General features: G+C 46.8%; 2 protein-coding genes across 3 annotated transcripts in view; one reads left to right on the top strand and one right to left on the bottom strand.

Annotated features, from left to right (window-relative positions):
- The window catches only part of LOC135916869 (transmembrane 9 superfamily member 1-like), a 128,743-nt gene extending 111,753 nt beyond the window's left edge, over positions 1-16,990 (bottom strand). Inside the window, exon 1 of the mRNA XM_065450292.1 lies at positions 16,833-16,990. Within this exon, the coding sequence (XP_065306364.1) occupies positions 16,833-16,913 (81 nt within the window). The 5' untranslated portion in view covers positions 16,914-16,990. The remainder of the gene's footprint in view (positions 1-16,832) is intronic.
- Positions 16,991-17,140: 150 nt separating this feature from the next.
- dve (SATB1_N and homeodomain domain-containing protein dve) overlaps positions 17,141-21,827 on the top strand; it is an 84,460-nt gene continuing 79,773 nt past the window's right edge. Inside the window, exons 1-2 of one of the 2 annotated variants that reach the window (XM_065450290.1) lie at positions 17,141-17,310; positions 20,626-20,863. In XM_065450290.1, the coding sequence (XP_065306362.1) occupies positions 17,221-17,310; positions 20,626-20,863 (328 nt within the window). In that variant the 5' untranslated portion in view covers positions 17,141-17,220. The remainder of the gene's footprint in view (positions 17,311-20,625; positions 20,864-21,827) is intronic. The other variant, XM_065450291.1, reaches the window with a different exon arrangement.

Genomic DNA, 21,827 nt, shown 5'->3' with positions numbered 1-21,827 from the left:
GGAATTACCGCGCCAACCAAAAGACCTAAAAGAGGGCTGGAAATTAGCAAATCAGAAGGGATCCATCCTTAAACTGAAGCATCCGGAGCAATTGACTAGGGCAGAAAAAACACAGATTCTGACTTGCAACAAGTAAAACCAAGTGTTGACCTTTGTATCGTTCTTCAGCTTCAGACCGCCTTCTCCCATGTGCCACAGCTTAAAAGCAAAAGGAACCAAGCATTGTGGCAGCAGTCACTTCTGCAGACAAAAGACTCTGCTGCTTCCGACAAATAATATGCAAACACATTCCATTTCACTGCCGCCCCTCTTTCACGGAAAACATTTCAATACCGTTTCAAAGCACAAAGAGCAAGCACATAAACTTAGCAATAACAGCAGACAGAAATATGAATCGGAAAAATCTTATATATGACCTTACAGCTTATGGAAAAGTGTTTGTTTTACAAGGGTATTGCAAAAGTCATCCTCATAAATCAGCAGTGTATTTCAGAATAGTTTTCAATCCATTCATTTTGTCCACTTTAGATATTTAATAGGCACTATTTACAAGATTGTGGCAGTGTTGTTTATTGCAGATATATATAGTTACAAACTTGGAGGTCCAAGGTTTTGCAATTTGGCAATATTCAAAGCTTTTGTTGACAAATGGGTGGCTTAAATAAAAAAGTGGCTTCCTACAGTCAGTAGACTTTAACCTTTACTTTTACATCAAAGTAACCTCATCAATATCGGTGCAGTTGATGCCAACCAAATTACAATTCCGTTCTCTATTTCTCAGACAGAAGATCCGGAGGAAAAGTGTCCTCTTAAAACTCAACAAATGTGGAACTCACCGTCTTAACCAGAGCTGAAAACTTTGAGACATTGGCAACAGGACAAAATCACTGCAGGAAATACACTAAGATCAACTAACACACTAAGAACTAAGACACTAAGATCAGGACACCTTACATTAAATTAATACCACAATAGGACACACCTGACAAGAACGACATTGTGCTTTGTTGTTCCTGTTTGGCCTGTCCTGTCATGCCATTAGTCTTACTCAATTGAACCTAGCGCAATACAAGATAAACTAACGCCAACAGGCTAATTTTCCCCTTTACAGTCTCAGACAAGATATGCACCTGCAGAAATATTTAAAAGCATTAGCAAAAAGTTATATGAGCACGGCACAAAAATTTTGAGTACTACTTGCTTAAGGTACATATACACAATTCTTTGAGAACGCAACAAATAATTAATTATGTCAACTTTTAAAGTGATCAATTCAACATATGTGTCAAGAGCAGCCTGGCTTCGTACATAATGAAGATTGGACAGATCATGGGAACTGGAGGTGGTTGCCACATGGTATCACGAACCACTCGCACATGCTGGTCAGGCTGAAGCCATTGTTGAAGGTCACACAATGACTCGTCAAAAGCTAGCCACGTGCCACCAAATTGGCCTTTTCTTGCTGCTTGATTATGTGCTTCTCTGCATTTTCAATGGGTCAGACCTCATTCTCTGCTGTCACTTCTCCAAGGATACTGGGAGCCCTTTCACCTACTTTCCCATGTGATCCTGTTAAACGCTCAACTGTCTTGGCCTATGTCAGTACGATCATAGTGTGGGTGCATGTGCCAGTGGTGTGTGGTGTCATGCAACCATTACCTAGTTCCATGATGTATCTAGTGTCTAGCACCCCATCTGAAGTCACCCTGCGCATGCCACATGTACAAACGGGCGTTAAAAGGTATTTTTTTATTGCGATAGCAATTACATGGACCCTCCAGGCGCATTTCTGCCGTCGCCGCGATGACCTGTATGAAGTCCAAGGGTGATAACATCGTCGCTGCACGACGTATGCTGTATGTGCGAATGCAAGCGTGCAAGGGTGAGTCGACGACCGCGGCCCAATCTCGCGCGCGCTAACCTCCCTTGATAATTTGCAAGTACCGCCACTCTTTGAACTCTGCCGCCGCCGCACGACCTCCTCGCCCGTTGCGGTTTCCCTCCGCGGGAACCAGTTTCGCCCGCATTTTTCTGCACGGTGATTGGTCTCCTTGCCGTTGACCTTGGAAACGTGCGGATCTTGCGTTTTGCTTGTTTTTTTAACTCTTTTCATTGGCGCCATTTTTATCCTTAGCCCGGCTGGCCCGGCTGAGCGAACGTTGCCCGTTGTGTTTCCTGCAGTGTTGTGCTATAGCGCTATGCCATGCTGTAGCGCATTTAACTGCAACAAGTCAGTTAAAGTTAACTACAACAAACCAGTTATGCAGTTTTTATGGTACCAAAAAGAAAGCGTGACGGCTTGCGCAAGAAGCAGTGGCTGCACCAACATTGGCCAAAATAACTTTGTTCCGACAAGGAACAGTGTTGTTTACGAGGTGAGGCACGTTTCTTATTGCTCGTATCAAAGCATCCCCTAAGGCTTTTTAAAATTCTTCCTGCCTGCTCATGAGCGTTGTACTGCATTTGTACGTAGCATAAAAAATGAGGGTGTCCTCAGTATGCTGAATATTCTGCTGGGACTCATCACCTCGCATGTCAACTGTAATTCAGTCGAAAATGCTGCACTATAGGTCCTGCTTTCCGCTGTCAACAATTATGTGCGAAGATACGGTCTCTCGATCTGACTTTTCGTGATTGTTACGATCCGCTGCCTGTTTTAATGAAAATCGAAATAGCGGCTTGTAGAGGAGTTTTCTTGCCAGCTTACTTCGATGTGTGCGTCAGTCACTTAGATACACTGAATGCAGGCCTTGAAAAAAGCAATTCCAAGTATACCCGTGGCACTGCGGTTGATGAGCGCCAGCTAGTCTACATTGCTTTTTTAATGCGCAAGCATTCTTTGGCGAGTACCCCTGCTCCGTCACGTGAAAAGTACAATGCCTTGTATCTGCACAAAAATGCGTAATTTGCACAGTTAAGAGGTTTGATCATTGCAGTAGTGTAAATGCAGATCACTGGTAGCTTTATAAGCGATAAGGAACAAGTTAAACCCCCCTCCTGCCCCAAAAGTAAGAAGAGATACACACATAGATACATAGGGCTAGTTAGAAAATGCATGAGGAAGTTATAGTGGGGGTGGGTCAACTAAAATTTGTGGGTGGGCCAACTTGAAATTTGGGGATGCGTCAACTTGAAATTTCGGGATGGGCCAACTTAAACCTAGGGATAGGCCAAATTGAAATCTGGGGGTAAGCCAACTTGAAATTTGAACGTGGTCCAACTTAAATTTGGGGATGGGCTAACTGAAATTCGGGGGTATACTTACGCATACTTAGACAACTCCAGTAGACTTTCCATATTATTTTTCAGTTCTTGAATTTGTTTTGAATTGGGCTACCATGCACGCATGAGTGGGTGACGATTATTACTTGGTTTTCTCACGGATAAAGGCAATGTGCTGGGGGTGTTCACATAATCGCACACGCTTACTCGCGTTGAAATTGCGCAACCATCCTATTTAGTTTAGAGACTACAGCGCAAAAGATACTTTCACAATGAGAAGACAAACATAAGGACGGACTATGCACTTGCGGCTAATTCCTTACAAGAAGGCACGCTGGTATAGCTGCAGTGTACATGCGTGCACAAGCAAGAAAAAAAAAAGCCAAACAGAGAGGGATGTGCCAGAAGCAACACCAGATCAGATGCACAAAGTAAAGCATCATATTATGTGGCAGCAAAAATGTCTGGAGTAGAGAACTCGCCTCAAAGCTCCTTTTACATTGGTATGCCCCATTCATACAGCTTTAAGAAGAAACCAACCTCCTTATAAACGTTAACTTTAGCATTCTCAATGTTGTTACCACCATTTTTAAAAAATTTTCTACTCCACTGGATATGTTCCCGAGGAAGAACCCAGGTTAGTACTAACCACGAAGACAGGCGAATCTATTAAGCGAGTAGAATCCATTAGAGTCTTAGGGTTATTCCTGGAGGCAAACGGGGCAAACGGAAGAACAATACGACACATCACAAGCAAGACTGTGGAGGTGATAAGACTGCTAAGGAGAATCACTAACAGACACAGAGGGCTGGGAGAGGAGAGCGCCATGAGACTGGTCCACGCTTTCGCCTTGTATCTCTTCTCCTATGTAGCTGGGATGCTCAGTTGGACACAGACAGAGCTAAACAAGTTGAACAGATTAATTAAAAGGCTAGTCAAAACAACAGTGGGGTTACCGATTAACACGCCAGATAATAAATTATTGAAACTGGGGCTCCACAAAACAATAGCCGAGATAATTGAAGCTCAGCAAATTGCCCACAGAGAGAGGCTCTCTGGAACAAAGCCAGGAAGAGCAATACTATAAGAGGTAGGGTGGTGCTCAACCGAATCCAAGATTTCAGGTGAAGGCACAGTAGAACTAAAAGATAGCATAAGAGAGATGATCAAGACAACTCCTTTTCCCAGAAATATGCACCCGGTGCACAACCTGGAAAGAAGAAAGGCAAAGGCCAAAGCTCTCCTGCAAGAGATAAAACACGACAGGGAACATGCGGCTTTTGTAGATGCTGCATGGGTCAGAGGAAAGAAAGCCTTTACGGCAGTAGTAGTAGATGCAGATGGTCTCACTCGGGATGCTATTACAATCATGACTAAAGACACGACAGTCGCGGAACAAGTAGCGATAGCATTGGCTTTAATGAATAATAAGTGGACGAAGATTTACAGCGACTCTAAGATGGCTATTAGACACTTTACCAATGGCTTTGTAACCAAAAGGGCTGCCCAGCTGATCGGTGAGTTGGACAGCCAAGGGATCGAAATCCGCTGGTTTCCTGCGCACATGGGGTCTATCGATCCACCTCGGAAGAATTTAAACGAGATGGCTAACGCAGCTGCACGAGGACTTACTATCCGTGCACTACGCGACCAGGACCTTAATAATATACAGGAGGAGAACAGGGACCAATTACTTACATATGATGAAATCACAAGGAATTACTACATGAACAAAAGGGAATTCCCAGTGCCACACGCTAAGCTCAATAGAGCTCAAGCAGTGACTCTGAGATTGTTGCAGACAAGAACTTATCCAAGTCCAACCTTTATTAATAAGCTATATCCTGAAAGAGAGGTACAAATCAATTGCGAGAAGTGTAATGGCATCATTACTCTGGATCACATGCTTTGGTAGTGTCCTGTGACTTTCACAGACTGTGACAAAGAGAGAGACTGGTGGCGGCGAGTCCTACGCAGTGGAGTTCTTTCCGACCAAGTACAGGCCGTCCAGAAGGCCCACGATACGGCGGTAAGGTTACCTTACTGTCCCGACGTGGGAGCCGCCTGTGTCAACCTAAAGGTTGATCTTCAGGACATTAAATAAAGTTCATCATACCATACCATACCACTGGGGCGCGCAAGTGGCCCATAATCGTGCGCCTCCATCGAATACAGCGGCCCCACCGCGGGCGCCAAGGAGAAAGAGCGTGCCGGGCGCAGCGCGCGCAGCAGGCACGCGAGGATAATCGAGGAGGAAAGCGCCGCGTAGCGGAGAGTTTCGCTACTTTCAAATTATCAAGGAGTTTTAGCGCGCGCAATGGTGGAAGCGTGCCGTCTGCTGTCGCGCGCGAAGCATGGGGGGAGGGATTTAGGCGAGGGAGAGGGCCGTTCTACTTCGGCGGCTGCTGTTTATGGCGCAGCCGCGTGTGCGCCGTATCTTGCAAGCGATCTGCGATGGGCACAGAGTTCGCTGAGCGCTGATAGCGTCGTGTGCGCCATGTTTTCACCGCTTAGTTCGCGTTGAAGCAAGAGGCAGCACGAAGTTCAATTCGCTCGTTGCTGCTGCCGCGCTTCCTCACTCCCGAGTCTCAAAAGCGAGTTTCCGCGACCGTCGAGTGACGTGTGTTCATGTTTCCTTGTGCGCGCGTGACGCCATGCTTGTTAATATAGTTAATAAGCGAATGCCTACAAGTTTATACGGCCGATAAAACTACTACCCTTCCTTCGTATAACTGTCTACTAATTTGCTATCACAATCGATGCTTCGCCTTTCGGGCAAAACTGCCACCTTTTTTATGCTTTAAGATACTGAAAGCAAGATAGGCTTCAAACCGTGATTACTTGATCAACATCTATCCAATAAAGAATGACAAAGATCGATAGACAAAAGCCTAATGTCAGTACTCCTTTAATATACGGAATTTTTCTAAAACCAAAATAAATGTGCTATTATCATGTGTTCAGAGAAATGGCCAGACACATCAAGCATAGTTTGTTTAATATGTCCATGGTAGCAAAAAAACAGCGCTAAAAAGACGGACAGAAGGAAGAACACAGGCAGCGCTCATCCTGCGTTCTTTCGTCTGTCCGTGTTTTTAGCGCTAATTTTCCACCACGGACGCATACCAACGAGCTCGTTTTCAGACCCTTTCAAATAAAAATGTATTTCTGTAGTAAAAACTGAGGATACAGGAAATGCAATACCGGTTGACTGAAAGATTTAATCAGGAGGCAAAGAACACCATTTCGACAAACCCTCAAGCAGCCTTGACGACTTGAGATAGCATATGGAAATTTATTGACTAGTCGCCTGGTTCTGAGATTATGTACTACTCATCACCTGTGCTTTACTCGATATTCCCCATGTCAGAACAGCTAGCACTCCCAGGGCTAGGTTATACATACACCGGGTTATCTATGTTCATAGAAACAAACTTGGAACACAAACAGTAGTAGTACCCGCCTCAAGCAATTCGGCTGATATGACAGAATTGTAATATCTACCAATGAATATTTCTTTAATAAGTCTGTTTCTAATAAAACGGACGACCTAGCAGGTGTAGTTCGTCACAAAAGCTTACAGGCTTCACTGTTTCTCCCCTGTTATGGTTTAAGGCGCTTTGATTTTAATGGATCACTATGCAGGTTGTAAACATTATAGCTTGACAACATTACAGATCGGTGTCAAACTTTCAACTACTTACAATGTTTCCCTCCCAACCAGACGGGTTTTCATCAAACTCTTAATTTCATTGCAGACCGAAACTTTGGGTCGGATGTTACATACCCAGGTTTCGCAGGAATTCAGGCTCTCTTTCAAATCTCGTGTCTATTAAAGTTTTGTGGCCAACTGTATGCAAAATGCACAGGCGGAAAGAGGCACGGACATTTCTAAAGGTCGTTTGATAAAGCTCCACAAGCATTGCGCAGAAGTTGTGCGCATGACCCCTGCTACAAGTTTCAAGGTTATCTTTTTTGTCTCACTCTCCTTTTCAGTTACTCAGCCAGAATATTACAAATTTAACCCTCTTATTTCATTATTGATAGTTGAATTAGTAAAAATAGTGCACTTCCACTACGCCTTTGTTGGCTTCGTTGTTTGCTCGCTCCTTATCGTAACACGCATCCGTTTATCATCAGGCTATTTCATGGCCACACAAGGACAAACGTTTTTCCCAGCGACCTTGATTAATTGGTTTATTGCAGTAGCAATTACATGGACACCGCAGGCACATTTCCGTCATCGTCGTGATGTCCCGTATAAAGTCCAAGTGCGATAACATTGCGGCCGCGCACCATATGCTGTGGGCGCGAGTGAACGCATCTGAGGGTGAGCCAAGAAGTATCGTGGCGCGAACTCGCGCGCAAGGCAGAAGGGGCGGAGGGGGGGGGGGGGATGGAGGGGTGAGGGCGTTCAACTTCAGCGGCGCCCGCGCGGGCCCTATCTTGAAACTAATTTGCGGTAGGTACTGAGTGTAGCACCACCGAGGGCTGATGGCTTCGTGTGCGCTGTGTGATCGCCGCTTTGTTGGCGTTGAAGCGAGAGGCAGCGCGAAGGTCAATTCGCTCGCCGCTGCTGCCGCTCTTCATCACGCCAGCGTTTTCAAAGCGAGTGTCTGCGGCCATCGTGTGGGATGTGTTCATGTTCGCCTGTGCCCACGTGACACCATGATTATCAATATAGTTAGTAAACGAATGCTAACAAGTTTACACGAGCAATAAACCTTCCACGCTTACTTCGTATAGCTGTCTAGCAATTTGCTATCGCAATCAATGCTTCACCTTTCGGGCGAAACTTCGATATTTTACTCTCGTACAATAGCTTAAAGAAAGAAACAGTAGGACAGAAGATAAAGAAAAAAAAATTGCGGCTGCGGGCATCGTTCATGTCTCGCTGCTTTAAGTGCCTCTGAAGTAGCCCTTGGCCAATTACCTACGATCCCCGATTACCATTCTAGCCATCTCCAATTACGTCTGCCCTGCAACAGTCAACTCCATCCTAGTCTTATCACATCACTTAAACCTCTGCCGTCCTCGACTCTATTTCCCTGCCCTTGGCAACCTTCCATTCTGTTCACGCAGACCAGTTTTCTGGTGTATGCATTACATGACCTGCCCAGCTCCATTTTGTTCATCTCAAGGGAAAGGTCGGTTACACCGGTTTACTCTCTAACCCCCCACCACCGTCTTCCTGTCTCCTTGTGTTATGCTTATCGTTTTTTGTTCCATCGCTCATTGTGTGGTCCTTAGTTTCTTGTTACAGCCCCTTAACTCCCTTTTCTATGCACTCTAAAATAGTTTACACGCTTTGGGTTGCATTTTCTCCCCAAACAATAATCGTCATCTGTCTTGCCCGCATTTTTCTTTTTTTTACGCTGCTAGCCCGGTACTTCCTAGTCACGAACGGCTTGCGCGTTATCAGCTTGACACATCATTCTCGACAGGAAAGTAGCGAGCGCCGGGTTTTCAAGAGAGGAAACGCGAGCAAGGAAGATGACGAATATTGTTTCGGGACAAGATAAGCCCCAAGGGGTGTAAACTTTTTTAGAGTGTGCCTTCCGCGAGATCGAGCAGAGTCGCCGCCTGGCGGACACAGGCTGAAGCCCGATGGTGTCGACAGCACGTCGCATCGTCTGCTAGCCGCTACTTGTGATCATGTGCGCGTGCGGTGCGCATATTCTTTAGATTACGTTTGCTCAGTGGTTGCAGCTCAGTCATAAATGGCGGTATGCATTTTTCTTTTACACTGCAGAGACTCATTTGGCTTTGCGCTGTAGTCTTTGCGCTGCAATAATATCAATGACGGCACGCACCGAGCGCGCGATGCGTGATCGTTGCGCCCTCCATTCGTCACAGTCATTAAAATGCTATGGTCGCATCGTGATTCAAGCATTTCACAAAGATCATTCGGCATCGTTTTAAACAAATGAAGTGGACGCCGCGATACCCGAACTTTGGCGATTCTTTGTAGCGATCTTTAAAATTATGGGGTTTTACCAAAACCACTTTCTGATTGTGAGGCACGCCGTAGTGGAGGACTCCGGAAATTTCGGCCACCTGGGGTTCTTTACCGTGCACCTAAGTACACGGGTGTTTTCACATTTCGGCCCCATCGAAATACGGCCGCCGTGGCCGCGATTCGAACCCGCGACCTCGTGCTCATTGTAGCGATGCGTCGATCATTCCGCAATGTTTGTGATAAAACGAAATATCAACGAGGTTGCGTGAGACCACTCAGTAGTAAAGGAAATCTCAAGGGCTCATATGATGTCGCAGGATACAGTTGACCTTAGGCGTTGTTACGAACGGCCTGCAAGGGTACCGACCTACAAAATTTTCCCAGCCAGCCGCAGCTGCGAAGGTGGCGAGCTTCCCAGAAGCGACCTTGGAACCCTACTCCACTTGTTGCGGTGACTCGTTTTGTAGGGGTGCCGATCAACGAATCAACACCCCCTCGGCGCCGCTATGACTAAACGCGGTCGGCAGACCAAGTATTGTTGGTGGATTCGCCATGGCCGCCACGGGTTGCTTGGAGCGGGGGAGATATTTTGCAGCTGAGGTCTCACGGGCGCCAGAAGTCATCGGTCAATGACGCGGCCAGTGGTATTGCTAGTGGATTCGCCGTCGCCGTCACGGTTTGTTTGAAGCGGTGGAACTCCTGGAAGAAGGTGTTTTGCGGTGCCGCCTCACGGGTCTTAGATGTCGTCAGTCAATGGACAGACGCGGCGGCCACTGACTACGGGGTCATTTCTTGGATCAAGAGGCGCCTGCTCGAGTAAAAACCCCTGTCTGCAAAAAACCCTCTCACCTCGGTGTGTTCAGTGAAACCTGTGCAGAAGTGAGTGTGTAAACGTTCCCCTTCAAAGGCGGGTCGACGACGACTTTGAACGCTCCGTTTGGTCGAACATCCGTTTTCCCTCACCTAGGGATCTAGGGGGACAGAGTGTATTTAAGGAACCATTGGCGGCTCCTCGGTGTGCATCCGTCTTTCAGTCATGTTAAACTGATGAACTGTAACGTTCTCATGTAAATACGGTAAATAAATCCCATATTCCTCGTTCTCGATGAGAACAAGTCTCTCCTTTCAACAACGTCCTCAGCATAGATAAGTTGGATGACAGGATAGGCCATCTACCATCCATTTCATGCCCGACCCCAAACATTAGAGCGCATAATGGCATGGCTGTGATTGTGATGAGCAGTTACGCAACTATACTAAGTTGTTTCCGAAGGGCCCTTTTATTAGAGAGTTTTAGAATAAGGGCCGCAATCATTTGGGGCCCCAAAGAGCTTTGCGGATGTTAGCGTTGGGGCATGCAGGAGTGAAGAGTTTTAGAACAGGTTTTTACGTTTGCGGATAGCGTCTTGCGCTGACAGCGCCACTATGGCGTCAAAGAAAAGCTATTAGAAATAATGAAATAAAATATACAATTTTATGATAGGAATAGTAATTTTGACTTGCGTGTATTCACGTTGAATTACAATGTAGAGGTTATTCTGTGAGCAGCAAACAATTAGTTGCGCTTGGTTTTGAGCAAGCCAACTTTACGTGCCTTGACCAGCCAAGCTTAGCCATGTTAGGTTTACGAGCCATAATATCCAAAATAGAATAACATACGCTAGTTGAGAGAAAGCGACAACGGCAGTCACTTCTCCTAGCTTGCGAACTTCACGCGTTACCACGAATCGAACCCAGTTTTGTGCTAGGTTAGAGCCGTCGCTTCGATGGGTGCCGCCATGTTTGCTGATGCAAAGCTTTTGGGGACGCTATTTGGACTTCCGCTAAATCGGTGAAATAGCGTTCCCAACGCAAAACGCAAACGCAGTTCGCGACTCGCGCATGCGCAGTGGCTTCGACGCTATTTCTTTGGGGCCCCGAAATGTTCGGGGCCCCTATTCTAAAACTCTCTATTATGTGGATATACCCCTACACAGAAATAGTTTTGCCACGCAAGCCAATTTTCGCGCTTCGGTACTTTCCGTATCTGCTACAGAAGAGAAGCGGTAAGATAGTATTGCAGGAGGATCATGGGTAAGCACTGCAGTCGTTAGACACATGACGTCGTAAAGCTGAGTTACTGGCGGCTAATATAATGAGCTCTATAGCGTGGTGTTGTTAGCTCGACGGGAGGTAGCAGCCATTATTCTCACACACAAAAAAAGAAAACAACACAATATGGTTGGCTCCTAAAATAATATGAAATTATTGGCACCCAATTCTCACGGATGTGACGGTACGTGAATGGTGCCCTCGCACTGTTCTCATGCTTCGATGTAGTCATGCAAGACCCTTGTGATAAAATGTTTTTGTTGTTACCGCGGGAAAAAAAAGAAATTCGTGCGATGCCACACGGTGACCCTGCCACTGCGCTGTCACTTATAGTGCCGTACGCGTAATTTTACTAAAATTATTAACTATTCTGTGTTTGACAGACAATCGAAAGAGAAGTAAAAGGTACTTATGTACGCGTTCAAGCGGTGAAGTAGAGTCACAATAACTACCTGCTTTAACTTCACTGCACAGGAATAGAGTTAAAACTCGATCTAACGAAACCCGATCTAACAAAAACATTTCCATTCACCGACAGGTACCCATAGGGTTCAATGTTGTCATCGACCCTAAGTAACAAAAGAAATTTGGCCTAACTCTATTTAACGAAGTTTTTCCTGAAATAAATTAGTAAAAAAGCGGTGATTTCTTTCCAATTTTCACAAAGACAGATTTTTCTTCGAGAGTGCGCTCTAAAGCCAACACGTTGAAGCATCTAGGCGCCCTAGTCGCGGCCCGAGCTTTATTTTGAAGAGGACCCGCCGTGGTTGCTCAGTGGCTATATAGTGTTGGGCTGCTGAGCATGAGGTCGCGGGATCGAATCCCGGCCACGGCGGCCGCATTTCGACGGAAGCGAAATGCGAAAACACCCGTGTACTTAGATTTAGGTGAACGTTATAGAACCCCAGGTGGTCGAAATTTCCGGGGTCCTCCACTACGGCGTGCCTCATAATCAGAAAGTGGTTTTAGCACATAAAAACCCATAATTTAATTAATTTTTTTGAAGAGGCTGCACGCCATGCCCATGCACGGAACTGCGCACTAAATACCGCCTCGGTAGGGACGGCGGTGTTTTTTTTTTTACGTTATTTCGTGGTATATGCAGCAGATGGCTGGATTAGCGGCAAATACGATGTCGCGGTAGCTTTTGCGTGTCGCTATGTTATAATTTTAGGTTTCGAAGGACTGAAAAATTCCTTTCTCGATTTTACAAACTTCCCGATTTAACGAAATAACTCGAGCGTGGTCGTCACTTTGTTAAATCGGGTTTCAACTGCACAGGCATTTTTATAACCAGTACAAGAATAGAAGAAAGTTGAGTTCAGGAACAGCGGCGCGAACAGAATAGGCTGAACGCAAGCTGAACACCAGCAAAAAGCACTAACCATGTACCGGGACTGAAATTGCGTTTTGTGCTCCTTTAATGTGTAGTAGGAATGTTCCGTGCGTTTCATGGAAAAATATTGGAGGGCAACATATAACCAGTTCACTGCAGACAGCGCGTTTCATTTCTCACAGCGAACCGCCGCCGTGTACACTTCGATGAAGCCGCCGACCGCCCAGGCGACGGTGCTGCCACTTATAGCCCGACGTCGCGCCCAATAGGATTTCCTCAGCCTTTCGTTTCTCCCCACTTTTTGCGTAACTACATTTCCTCCTTTAATTTGTATTCGTTGCCACATTCCTAGTAATGGATTTTCGTTATTAGGCTACGAAATTCTAGCACAGACGTTTTTGCGGGTACTTAATTCCTTCCCAGCCGCCGTCCCAATGGCGGTCACGCCGCTCACGTGTCCCACTCGAAATTTCTGTGTACGAGGGTACCTGGCATAAAACGACATGGAACAGCACCCACATGCTACTTCACCCCCCTCACCTCGCCCCCCTCCCCAGAAAAAAAAAAAGAGAAACAAAGCTATTCCGTGCTACGATACAGTTCGCTACCTCTTACAGCCTTCGAAATCGGGCGACGCGAACTGCTGAATCTCGGAGACCATGCAAACGCCACTAAGTTACTGCTAGCCATAGAGCTCCTCACTATAACATATAGAGGGAAATCTGGCGCCATCGTCTATGGGAGTTTATTAAGGGGCGCTGTGCCGTCATCGGACTGCGAGGCTTGTGTTGTAAGAGGCTTCGTCTAAAACGTGGATATGGCTACAGAAATAACGCATTCTTAAAGTAAAATCTCCATAAAATGTTTCCATTCACGCATATTACATAATTACTCACATACAATGCACGACCAAGTGAAAAAAAAAAAACGCAAGAACAGACGACAAACTGTTTCAAAGCGAGCGCGAATCCTGTCATCTGTCCTCCAACTTTAGCGGCCCGCTGATACTTTTTAGGCATTATATAATTATACATGCAATAAGAAGTCTCATGGTTAAACAAAACACGTTTTTGTGTAATAATAAAGCTAAAACAGCTTTTTACGTGCTGTTTTAGTACAAAGTGAATCATTGTGACAGACGGATCGGTGCTTGTCTGGCCCTCCGAGAACGATGCCAATCCGAAGTCACAATATACCGGCATTCCCATGCATACCACAGCGCAGCAGCGCCAGATTTTCCTCTAGGTAATATAGTGAGAAACTCTATGCTGCTAGCGACGCCATTGGAGACGCAGGACTGCCTTTCCCGCATACACTACGGCCCCAAATAAATAAATGTGCGCATTCAGCACCCATCGAAACACGACCGCTGCGGTTGTGAACCGAGTACGAGACCTCGTGCTAAGCAGCAGAATCCCGTGCCGGGTAGTACATATTTCTAAAGCGCCTAGCTTACTTCTGAAAGTAGCCGCGATTTTTTCGCGTCGAACCCTTTTTGTGGGCCGATCCAGAAGTGCAGTCTTACACCGCGGTGTCACACGGGGTACTTTCGATGGGGATCGAATTTCTCCATGCCCCTCGTGCGGCAGGTATAACGTATAGGTAAAGTGCCCCTCGTGCGGCAGGTATAACAGCAGGAAAAAAAAAAAGGCGCAATACCACCTGTACCGCTACCGGTGGTACCGAACGGTGGGAAGGGGAGCGTTTTCACATCCTTCCCTCGTACGTGACAAGACACGTTTTGAGGAAGATGTCGTTGAATCGCTGTGCCTCTGGTCGAACAATGCAGACGCTGCGCGGAGTTCCGAACTGGTCCTCGAAGTGGTGCTGGAAGTACCGGTTGACTTCCGCGTACGGGTAAGGCACGGCGGTAAGGAGAGCGCCACCCGCAACAGATAGTGCAACATAGTGCCACCAATACCCACTTCTCAATTAAGCATGCTAAGCGCATTATTGAATAGCTACCGGGGTCGGACCTTTACTTTTCTCCTAAAATGCAGCTTCACCTTCTCACGCTGCCGCACCAGACCCAACATGGCAGCCATGTGACATCACCGAATGCACATACACGTGTTACGAAACATGCAAAAACGGCTGCTGAAAGTCAGACTGCCAACGAAACCCTGTGGTAAGAAAGCGGGACATTTGCCACCACCTGCATCTGCTGCGCTCACGCATTTGATTCTCCGACCATGGGTGTCTGTGTATTTCGCAAATCGAAACCAGAAAACGCTTAAATAGAAAAAAAAGAAAGAAGAAAAAGGAAACTTCTTGGTGTGTTTCGAAAATTATGTTCCACCCTTTGAATACCAAATCTACACAGGTATACTGTTGGTGACTGGGATGTCATTGCACTCTATAGAAAATTCGTGTTGCCACGAATGCGTCTCGACCACATAATTTTGGGCTGACATGCAGGAAGTAACACGAACATTCCTCACCACATAGTGCAAACAGGTACATCATTTATTCCCACCTTTTATTAACGCCCGACCGTGGCATATTTAACGAGCGCATAACAAGAGCCCAGATGATTCACTGCATTCGGGCGAGGAAAAAAACAACAAAAACATGCAGAGCGAAACTGTGACATGCAAAAATTGCATCCGACTTTGGAGGACTTGGGTGAAATGGCATAAGAGTGCGAGCACTTGTTCATTTTCCGTCTGCGCCAGTTTTATGGCCAAACCCGAAACCTAAACCGCAGGTACGAGATCACTCCATACTATAAAAGACACAGCCCCAGCCCGGGTCTCCCGTTCCCGCGCCGCGCATGTCGTTCCCCGCTGCCTCAACAACAGAGGCAGCTCGTAAGTAAAACTCCACCCACACGAAGCGACGCATTCACACAGCTGCGAGCGGCTCGTTCGAGACGCCTTTTGTCTCCTTGGCAGTTCGCTCTAAGCCCCCTGTAAATTGCGCTTCTCGGCTCAGCTATAGGTAGCGCGTAAGGCGCTCTCTCTCCCATCATCCTCTTTGTTGAACCTGGCGTCTTCGGAGCTGTAAACTTCTCTGAAGTATGGGCGCGCATCAGTGAAGCCGTCGAGACGTACTAGTAACGTGAGCGAAGCTGACGCCGAGGCACATAAAAACCGGCTCACGCCCTTCCCGAATATAAGGGGCGCTTTTCAAACGGCTGAATGTTGTTGCAAAAAGGCTTCGGCAAACGGTACACTTTCCTCTTAACTGTTCCACTCGACAAAACCAAAACCCACAAAAAAGTATAGAGAAATACGGAAGGAAGACTAGAACGGCTCATACAGCGCGACTACGGTAGCAACGTTATACTCCACGTGTCAAAATAAAACGGCCTTCTCCGCGGCACACGACCGCTAACGGAAATGCGGTAGCTGCTACGTTGCGGCGACGACGAAGACGTCGCGCGAGGCAATTCCGCAGAAATCCGGACGCCCGGCAATTAATAAAAGACGGGGCACACGAGAGACGCGCCTGAATTACGACGCAAGAGCCGGCGTATGTCGGCCAAGCGAAACCTCCCTTCTCACCACACTGACAGTTTTGAACTGCGGAGAATGCGCGCCGCACAGCTTTAGCGCGACGTGTAGCCAGCTACCGGTTCACGAGGCAGAGTAAAAAGTCGTTCATGACAAGCACCAAAGCGTACGAAAAAGAAAATTGAGAGATTGAGATGAGCAGGCCGACTAAAAGAAAAAAATAAAGAACATTGCGCCTCATCGCGAACGACGATTAAATTGAAACAGCTCCCAGCCAACGTAAACACACTGGCTGCAAGGCGGCGCCTAGCGTTTAACAGTGACTCAAACCCCCAAATCACAAACTCTTCGAGGGCTAAAGAGGCGGCTAGTGACATCGAGATGAGCTGTCAATAAATCACAACGACCGAATGAGCCCCGAACGATTGTTCATCGTCGCTGCGTGGAGTAGGAGATGCGCAATCAAACGACGCCGATTCGCGCTGAAGGAGCGCGAGAAACCTCTTGACGACGAAGGGAAAGAGAGAGAGACCGTAACGAGCGGCGATGCTTGACGAACCGTATCTGAGAGTCAACAGAAAGCGGGCGTACCCTTTTGTGGACTGCACGACGACGATGAGAAGGAAATAAAATGCATACAAATACCCACCCTCCGAAGACACGACGGAGACGTCGATCGCACTCGCTGGAAACACACATAAATAGGCTTAAACTCGCGGACGCGGCTCAATAATGATGCTGAGGTGCAGTTTTAAGTCTTCAGCTTACCTGATCGCCGTCATTATACGCTCCCGCGATGACAAGACCCGAACAAATACAAAACAACGTCATCACATATCGTCGTCCCATGGTTGTATCGGCCACTTTTTCGCTTTTGCCCTCGGACACACCACCGCACACACAGCTGAGCGAGGGCGAAAGCTCTATTGTATCACTCCGCGGTTGTAGTTACAAGTAAGGATAAACTAGCAAAGAAATTTATACGTATCTTCAAAGTTGTAGAACACGCTAAAAATACATGTTTTAACCGAGTTTGGCTTTTATCATTGGTGCCAGAACAATAGTTATAAGGAACTATTTTTTCAAGCGTAGTAGAGTGAACATGTCGGCTTGAGGCAGGAGTGGCGTTGTGTCAGAGAACTCATATTTGCTCAGAATGGACTTCCAGTCGGCCATGGAAACTTTTGCAGAAGCATGGGTCGCCGCTAACACACAGACGCCACTCACAGAGGCCGCGGAAGCACAGGTAAGCTGTTCTTACTGTAATCCCAGTCCCGTAGAACACCACCGCGCGGGTAGCCATGCCCCGGAAAGCACCTTGGACATTTCTCGCTATCACCGAACGCCGATTGGACTTTCCTTTTTGCCCTTGATTACTTTTATCGTTTCGCATAACCCCTTCGACAAAGGTGTCCAGTCTTTCGTGCCGAGTTATCGAGTGGCTTCGCGCTTGGCGCTGGACCGAGGAAAACCCAAGATCGCGAATTAAAAGCGGCTGACAAGTCTGCTCGTCGCCGTGGTGACATTACCAAGTTGTAGGCGTGCTCTTCCCTCCGCTTTTCTTTCTTTACGGGTGCGTTCGCGCTAAGCCGTCGTGTGACATCCGTGTCTGCCGGATGGATGAGTAGGGCCTGTAGCCCGCCTAGAAATGCTTTATCACACCATCGATTGCATTTCGACGACAGTGCGAGAACATCTTGTGAGTGGGCCGCGATGTATTAGCGGTGCGGTAGCTCCGCGACCGGCTTTATTTACATCGGAAGATGGGCTCCGTTTTAGATATCGATCATTCGTAATAGGCACGATTCGGGCCTCCCCTGCTACTCGGCGTCTTTCTCTTGTCCCCCGGCCGCGCATTCGACGATTCCTTTCGCCGCTGATCAACCCGTTAGGACTAGGACTTTGTCACACGGGAGTTCCGGTATCGCAGTCAGCCAATGCGCCGCGCTGCTGTGACTTCCCGCTTCGCATCGAATATCCGCCGCGACCAGCGTCGTCTCTTTTAACTTTCCGCTTGCAATAGCCCGTTGCTAGAGTAAATCGCCTCTTCAGACTGCGTATGGGCCACCAGCCGTGTTTATGTGGTCGTTTGATCGCAGCTTGCGAGTTCGTGCGACGTAATTCCTAGCCAGGATGGTCCCGTAACTGGCTTCGCCGAAGTGAACGTTTGAGCATGCTTCGGGCCCGGGCGTCGGTGTAGTTTCGCCCGTGCGGGGACGACAGCGCGGGCGTCGTCAGTTATTTAAATATTGTGCCGTGCGCTGTCTGAAACGCAGATCGCATCTGGTTCTGTTTTCAACTTGTGTGCCCCACGCCTGGCGTTTGCGATTTCTTTTTGAGATTGCGACTGACATGCGTGTTCTGCGGAATGGAATTGGCGCATTTTCAGCCTGTCGCGTAGCTGTTATTTGACAAGTTACTGTTCTACCAGAGTAAGATTAGAGCGATATTATAAAACAACCGGTTCGCTATATTACACTATAATTACTTCTGTTCTGTTTAAGGCAAAAAGTTCGCAGCGGTTCTTAAATATAGAGAATCGACATTTTGCTCTCTGTTTCGGACCATTGCAGTATGGCCGTGTTTTTTTACTCTGCCTTATCTGCACTTAATTGCCGCCAGATATTGCATCCACTTTTGTGATACCATTCCTATCATTACTCAATATAGAAGGCTCAGTTTCTGTGTCGGGTATCAGGTACTGGGTGAGTTTGTGCTTTGAAAATGTAGGAATTAGTGATCGAGGACTCCCAGGCGCAAGTTCATGTCATATGCGAAGACGACATTTGTAATTAAGTATGGTTTAGTGAGCATAACCTTTGCTTCAAAAAAGTTCCTGAAAGTACATTCTTGAGAAATTCTCCAGTAACTATTCAGCACCTTAGTTGCATTACTATTTCTTGTCATATTGTTTCTATCGCTCAATTTATTAGATGTCCTTTCTTTCCCCGTCCCCCATTCTAAGCACCATATAGATATGTCCCACATATGATTGCATCCTCTGCCTGCATCCAAAAAGTTGTAAATGAGGTCCTAACATATCAGTTACGTTATATTGTACTACTCATATTTTATGCTACTGCATATCCTTTTAATTTACTTTATTGAGATTGAGCAAAGCTTAGCTGGCATCTCTGAGTGCTGCCATACATATAGCTCAATTTATCTTTGTTTGCACAAGCATATTGTTCAAATTATGTATTTGACATTCCAACTTGTCGGATTGACCTGGAAAGAAAAGGAAAGGGGATGAAGCACATTATAGTGTCGAAGTACCACATTAGTTTTGTAGTTCGACTGTTTGATACACTCCTCCCGTAACACCATTTCAGATGGTTCAAAGTATTGAAATCGAAAATATGTGTATATATATTTGGTTTTTCTTATAGCTGTCACATATTAAAAAAAAAAAAATCTTTGCCAAACTTTCCGTAAATGCCAAGGATATTGAGCCCCTGTTTTGCTGATTCATGTGGTCACATTGGATCACACACCTGTAAGTAATGCCTGAATATATTTGTATACAAGTTTGCTAGCTTTGTATACCTGTGAAATTTGTCATAATTGCACTGGCATCGTGCAGAGAACTTTGAATCTTTAGGGCAAGTGCAACTGTGATGATGGTTTGATGATGCTGGTGATGGTTCCCTTGCCCGTTGCAATGAGTTGCTGCAGTTCATCCATGTTTCCAAGCCAGCTAAACAAGAAGACCTTCCTGCAAAGTTGAAAGCATTCATTGGCACTGTCCTCCAGACTGCCGCCAGTACCCAAGGCTGGTTGCCGCAACCACACAACAGCCATCTTCCGTCTTGAACCCCAATGCGATAGGCCATGCCAAGATGCCCCTGGCAGAATAATACTGCTACACTCAAGGACCACACGTCTGAGTGTCTCCTCTGACTTTGGACAGATGGAGCATGTCTCGATTCTAGATTGTCTCGATTCAACAAAGTAGTTAACACCACAGACGCAGAGGTCGAAATGCTATTCCCATGTTTTTCCTCTCAAAGTAAAAGACAGTTAGGGTGCTGTTATGAGGAATTGAGGTTAAGTTTTAACAGGTGACAAGAGTGGGCCATAGAAAAAAATTTTGTGTTCCTTAGTTTCCACTTATTTTTCGGTAGTGCTTTCTGTCATGGTCATGTTGGAGAGCCTGTACAGGTATGATTCAATGCCCCTTGGTCCCACAGTTTTCAGTGACACTTATAGGCCCTGCGTACTGAAAAACTGCATGCTGAGTACGCCAAGCTTTCGGGTCTCAGCGCATTTTATTCACTTATGATTAGATGGTGTAAGTAATGTGTCTGTTTAACACGCCTTGTTCCTTTTCCCTGTATTGAGCACTTGCATCTGTTTCCTTAAGTTGGGTATAATGAGGGGTGTCCATGCTTTGGCATAAACTCTATAATTGGTGCGATTGTAGAACTCTGTGCACATGTGCTTTTCAGGAACAATGCGCATTTTGCCTGAGCCCAATTTCCTCTGCCAAACAAGATTGTGGCTGCACTGTCAAGAGGTTTCTTCTGTGTTTTCATTGTGCTGCACATTCTCTACTTATCAGAGCCTGGCAGTGGTGCCCCCGAGCGCTGGTGTGGCTCCTCCTCCGACAGGCGGTGGAACGCCCTCCAGCGGGGGAGCTGGGGCGTCCGGGGTTGGGGGTCAGCCCGGTGCGCCCAGAGCCCCCTCTTCACCCCCGCCCTCGTCCCTGGCTGCCCACGGCTCGCCCGAGGATCAGGATCGCAGCAGCAGCAGCTGTGAGGCGCTGGCTCCCACCAGGCCACCCCCTCCCTCACTGGCCGGTGAGTGGTGCCATTGCTGCGGCTCTAGTGTGACTGTACACTTTGGTCAATCACTTTCGGCACCTGCTGCATCGATTCAGCGGTGGCGATGTTCTGCTGCAAGCCTCTCACTGTGGTGGCCACATTCTAAGGGGGGTGGAATACAGAACCCCTCATGTAATAGTAGCTGCACTTGTGTGTGCTTGACACAGGTTTGAAAACCCGGCGTGTAGATTACATGACGACGACGACATGACTGTGTCTGCAAAATATCACACTTCTGTACACGGCGAGAAGAACTGAAAAGTCAGATGAAAGACCGCGTGGCCTTATTCTTGCAGTAGGCAGTCTACTCACGAGCAGAGAAGACATCATAGAGATGCTTGCTAAACGAAAAGTCCCACTTGCAACGTTGGAGATTACGATGGTGTGTTGTGCATAATTGCCAGGAGCAACATGAACAACACATATATTCTGGTAAAGGCATGTGTGTGAAACCACAACCAGAAATTCGCTTCTTGCAACAAGGAAGGAACTGAAAAAAGGAGGTGGGTCCTATGACTTCGACCCTTGGTTCTAGTGTGGGTCAAGGAAGAGGAGGAATGTTGCCTGTGGATGCCAGTCAGGGCAATGGGAGAGAGCCTTTGTTATGGGGAAGGTAGCTCACTTCCTTGTACTGACACGCAGCTACACTTCAGCTGTCTCAGCTATTACTAAACCATTTTGTGAAATTCCTGGGACAGCGCTTTACAAAACCCAGTATATACCAAACCCTTCTGACGGGAGCTGATTGAGAAGTACTTTAAAAATCTTTGTTGTGCAAATTTATCTGGAATACTTGCACTAAAATGTCCCTCATAAATGGTCCTTAAAGTGTGGGCGTCTTTGGAATGTTAATCCTAGTCAAGAAACGTAACTTTTTTCAAAATACCAGCTTTCACTGAACTTCATAAGAGGGAACTGTGGCACTGGGGACATTTTTCCA

Source organism: Dermacentor albipictus, chromosome 3, assembly GCF_038994185.2.
Source record: "Dermacentor albipictus isolate Rhodes 1998 colony chromosome 3, USDA_Dalb.pri_finalv2, whole genome shotgun sequence".
In the NCBI taxonomy this organism is placed as follows: domain Eukaryota; kingdom Metazoa; phylum Arthropoda; class Arachnida; order Ixodida; family Ixodidae; genus Dermacentor; species Dermacentor albipictus.
This window is presented reverse-complemented; position numbering and strand designations above follow the sequence as displayed.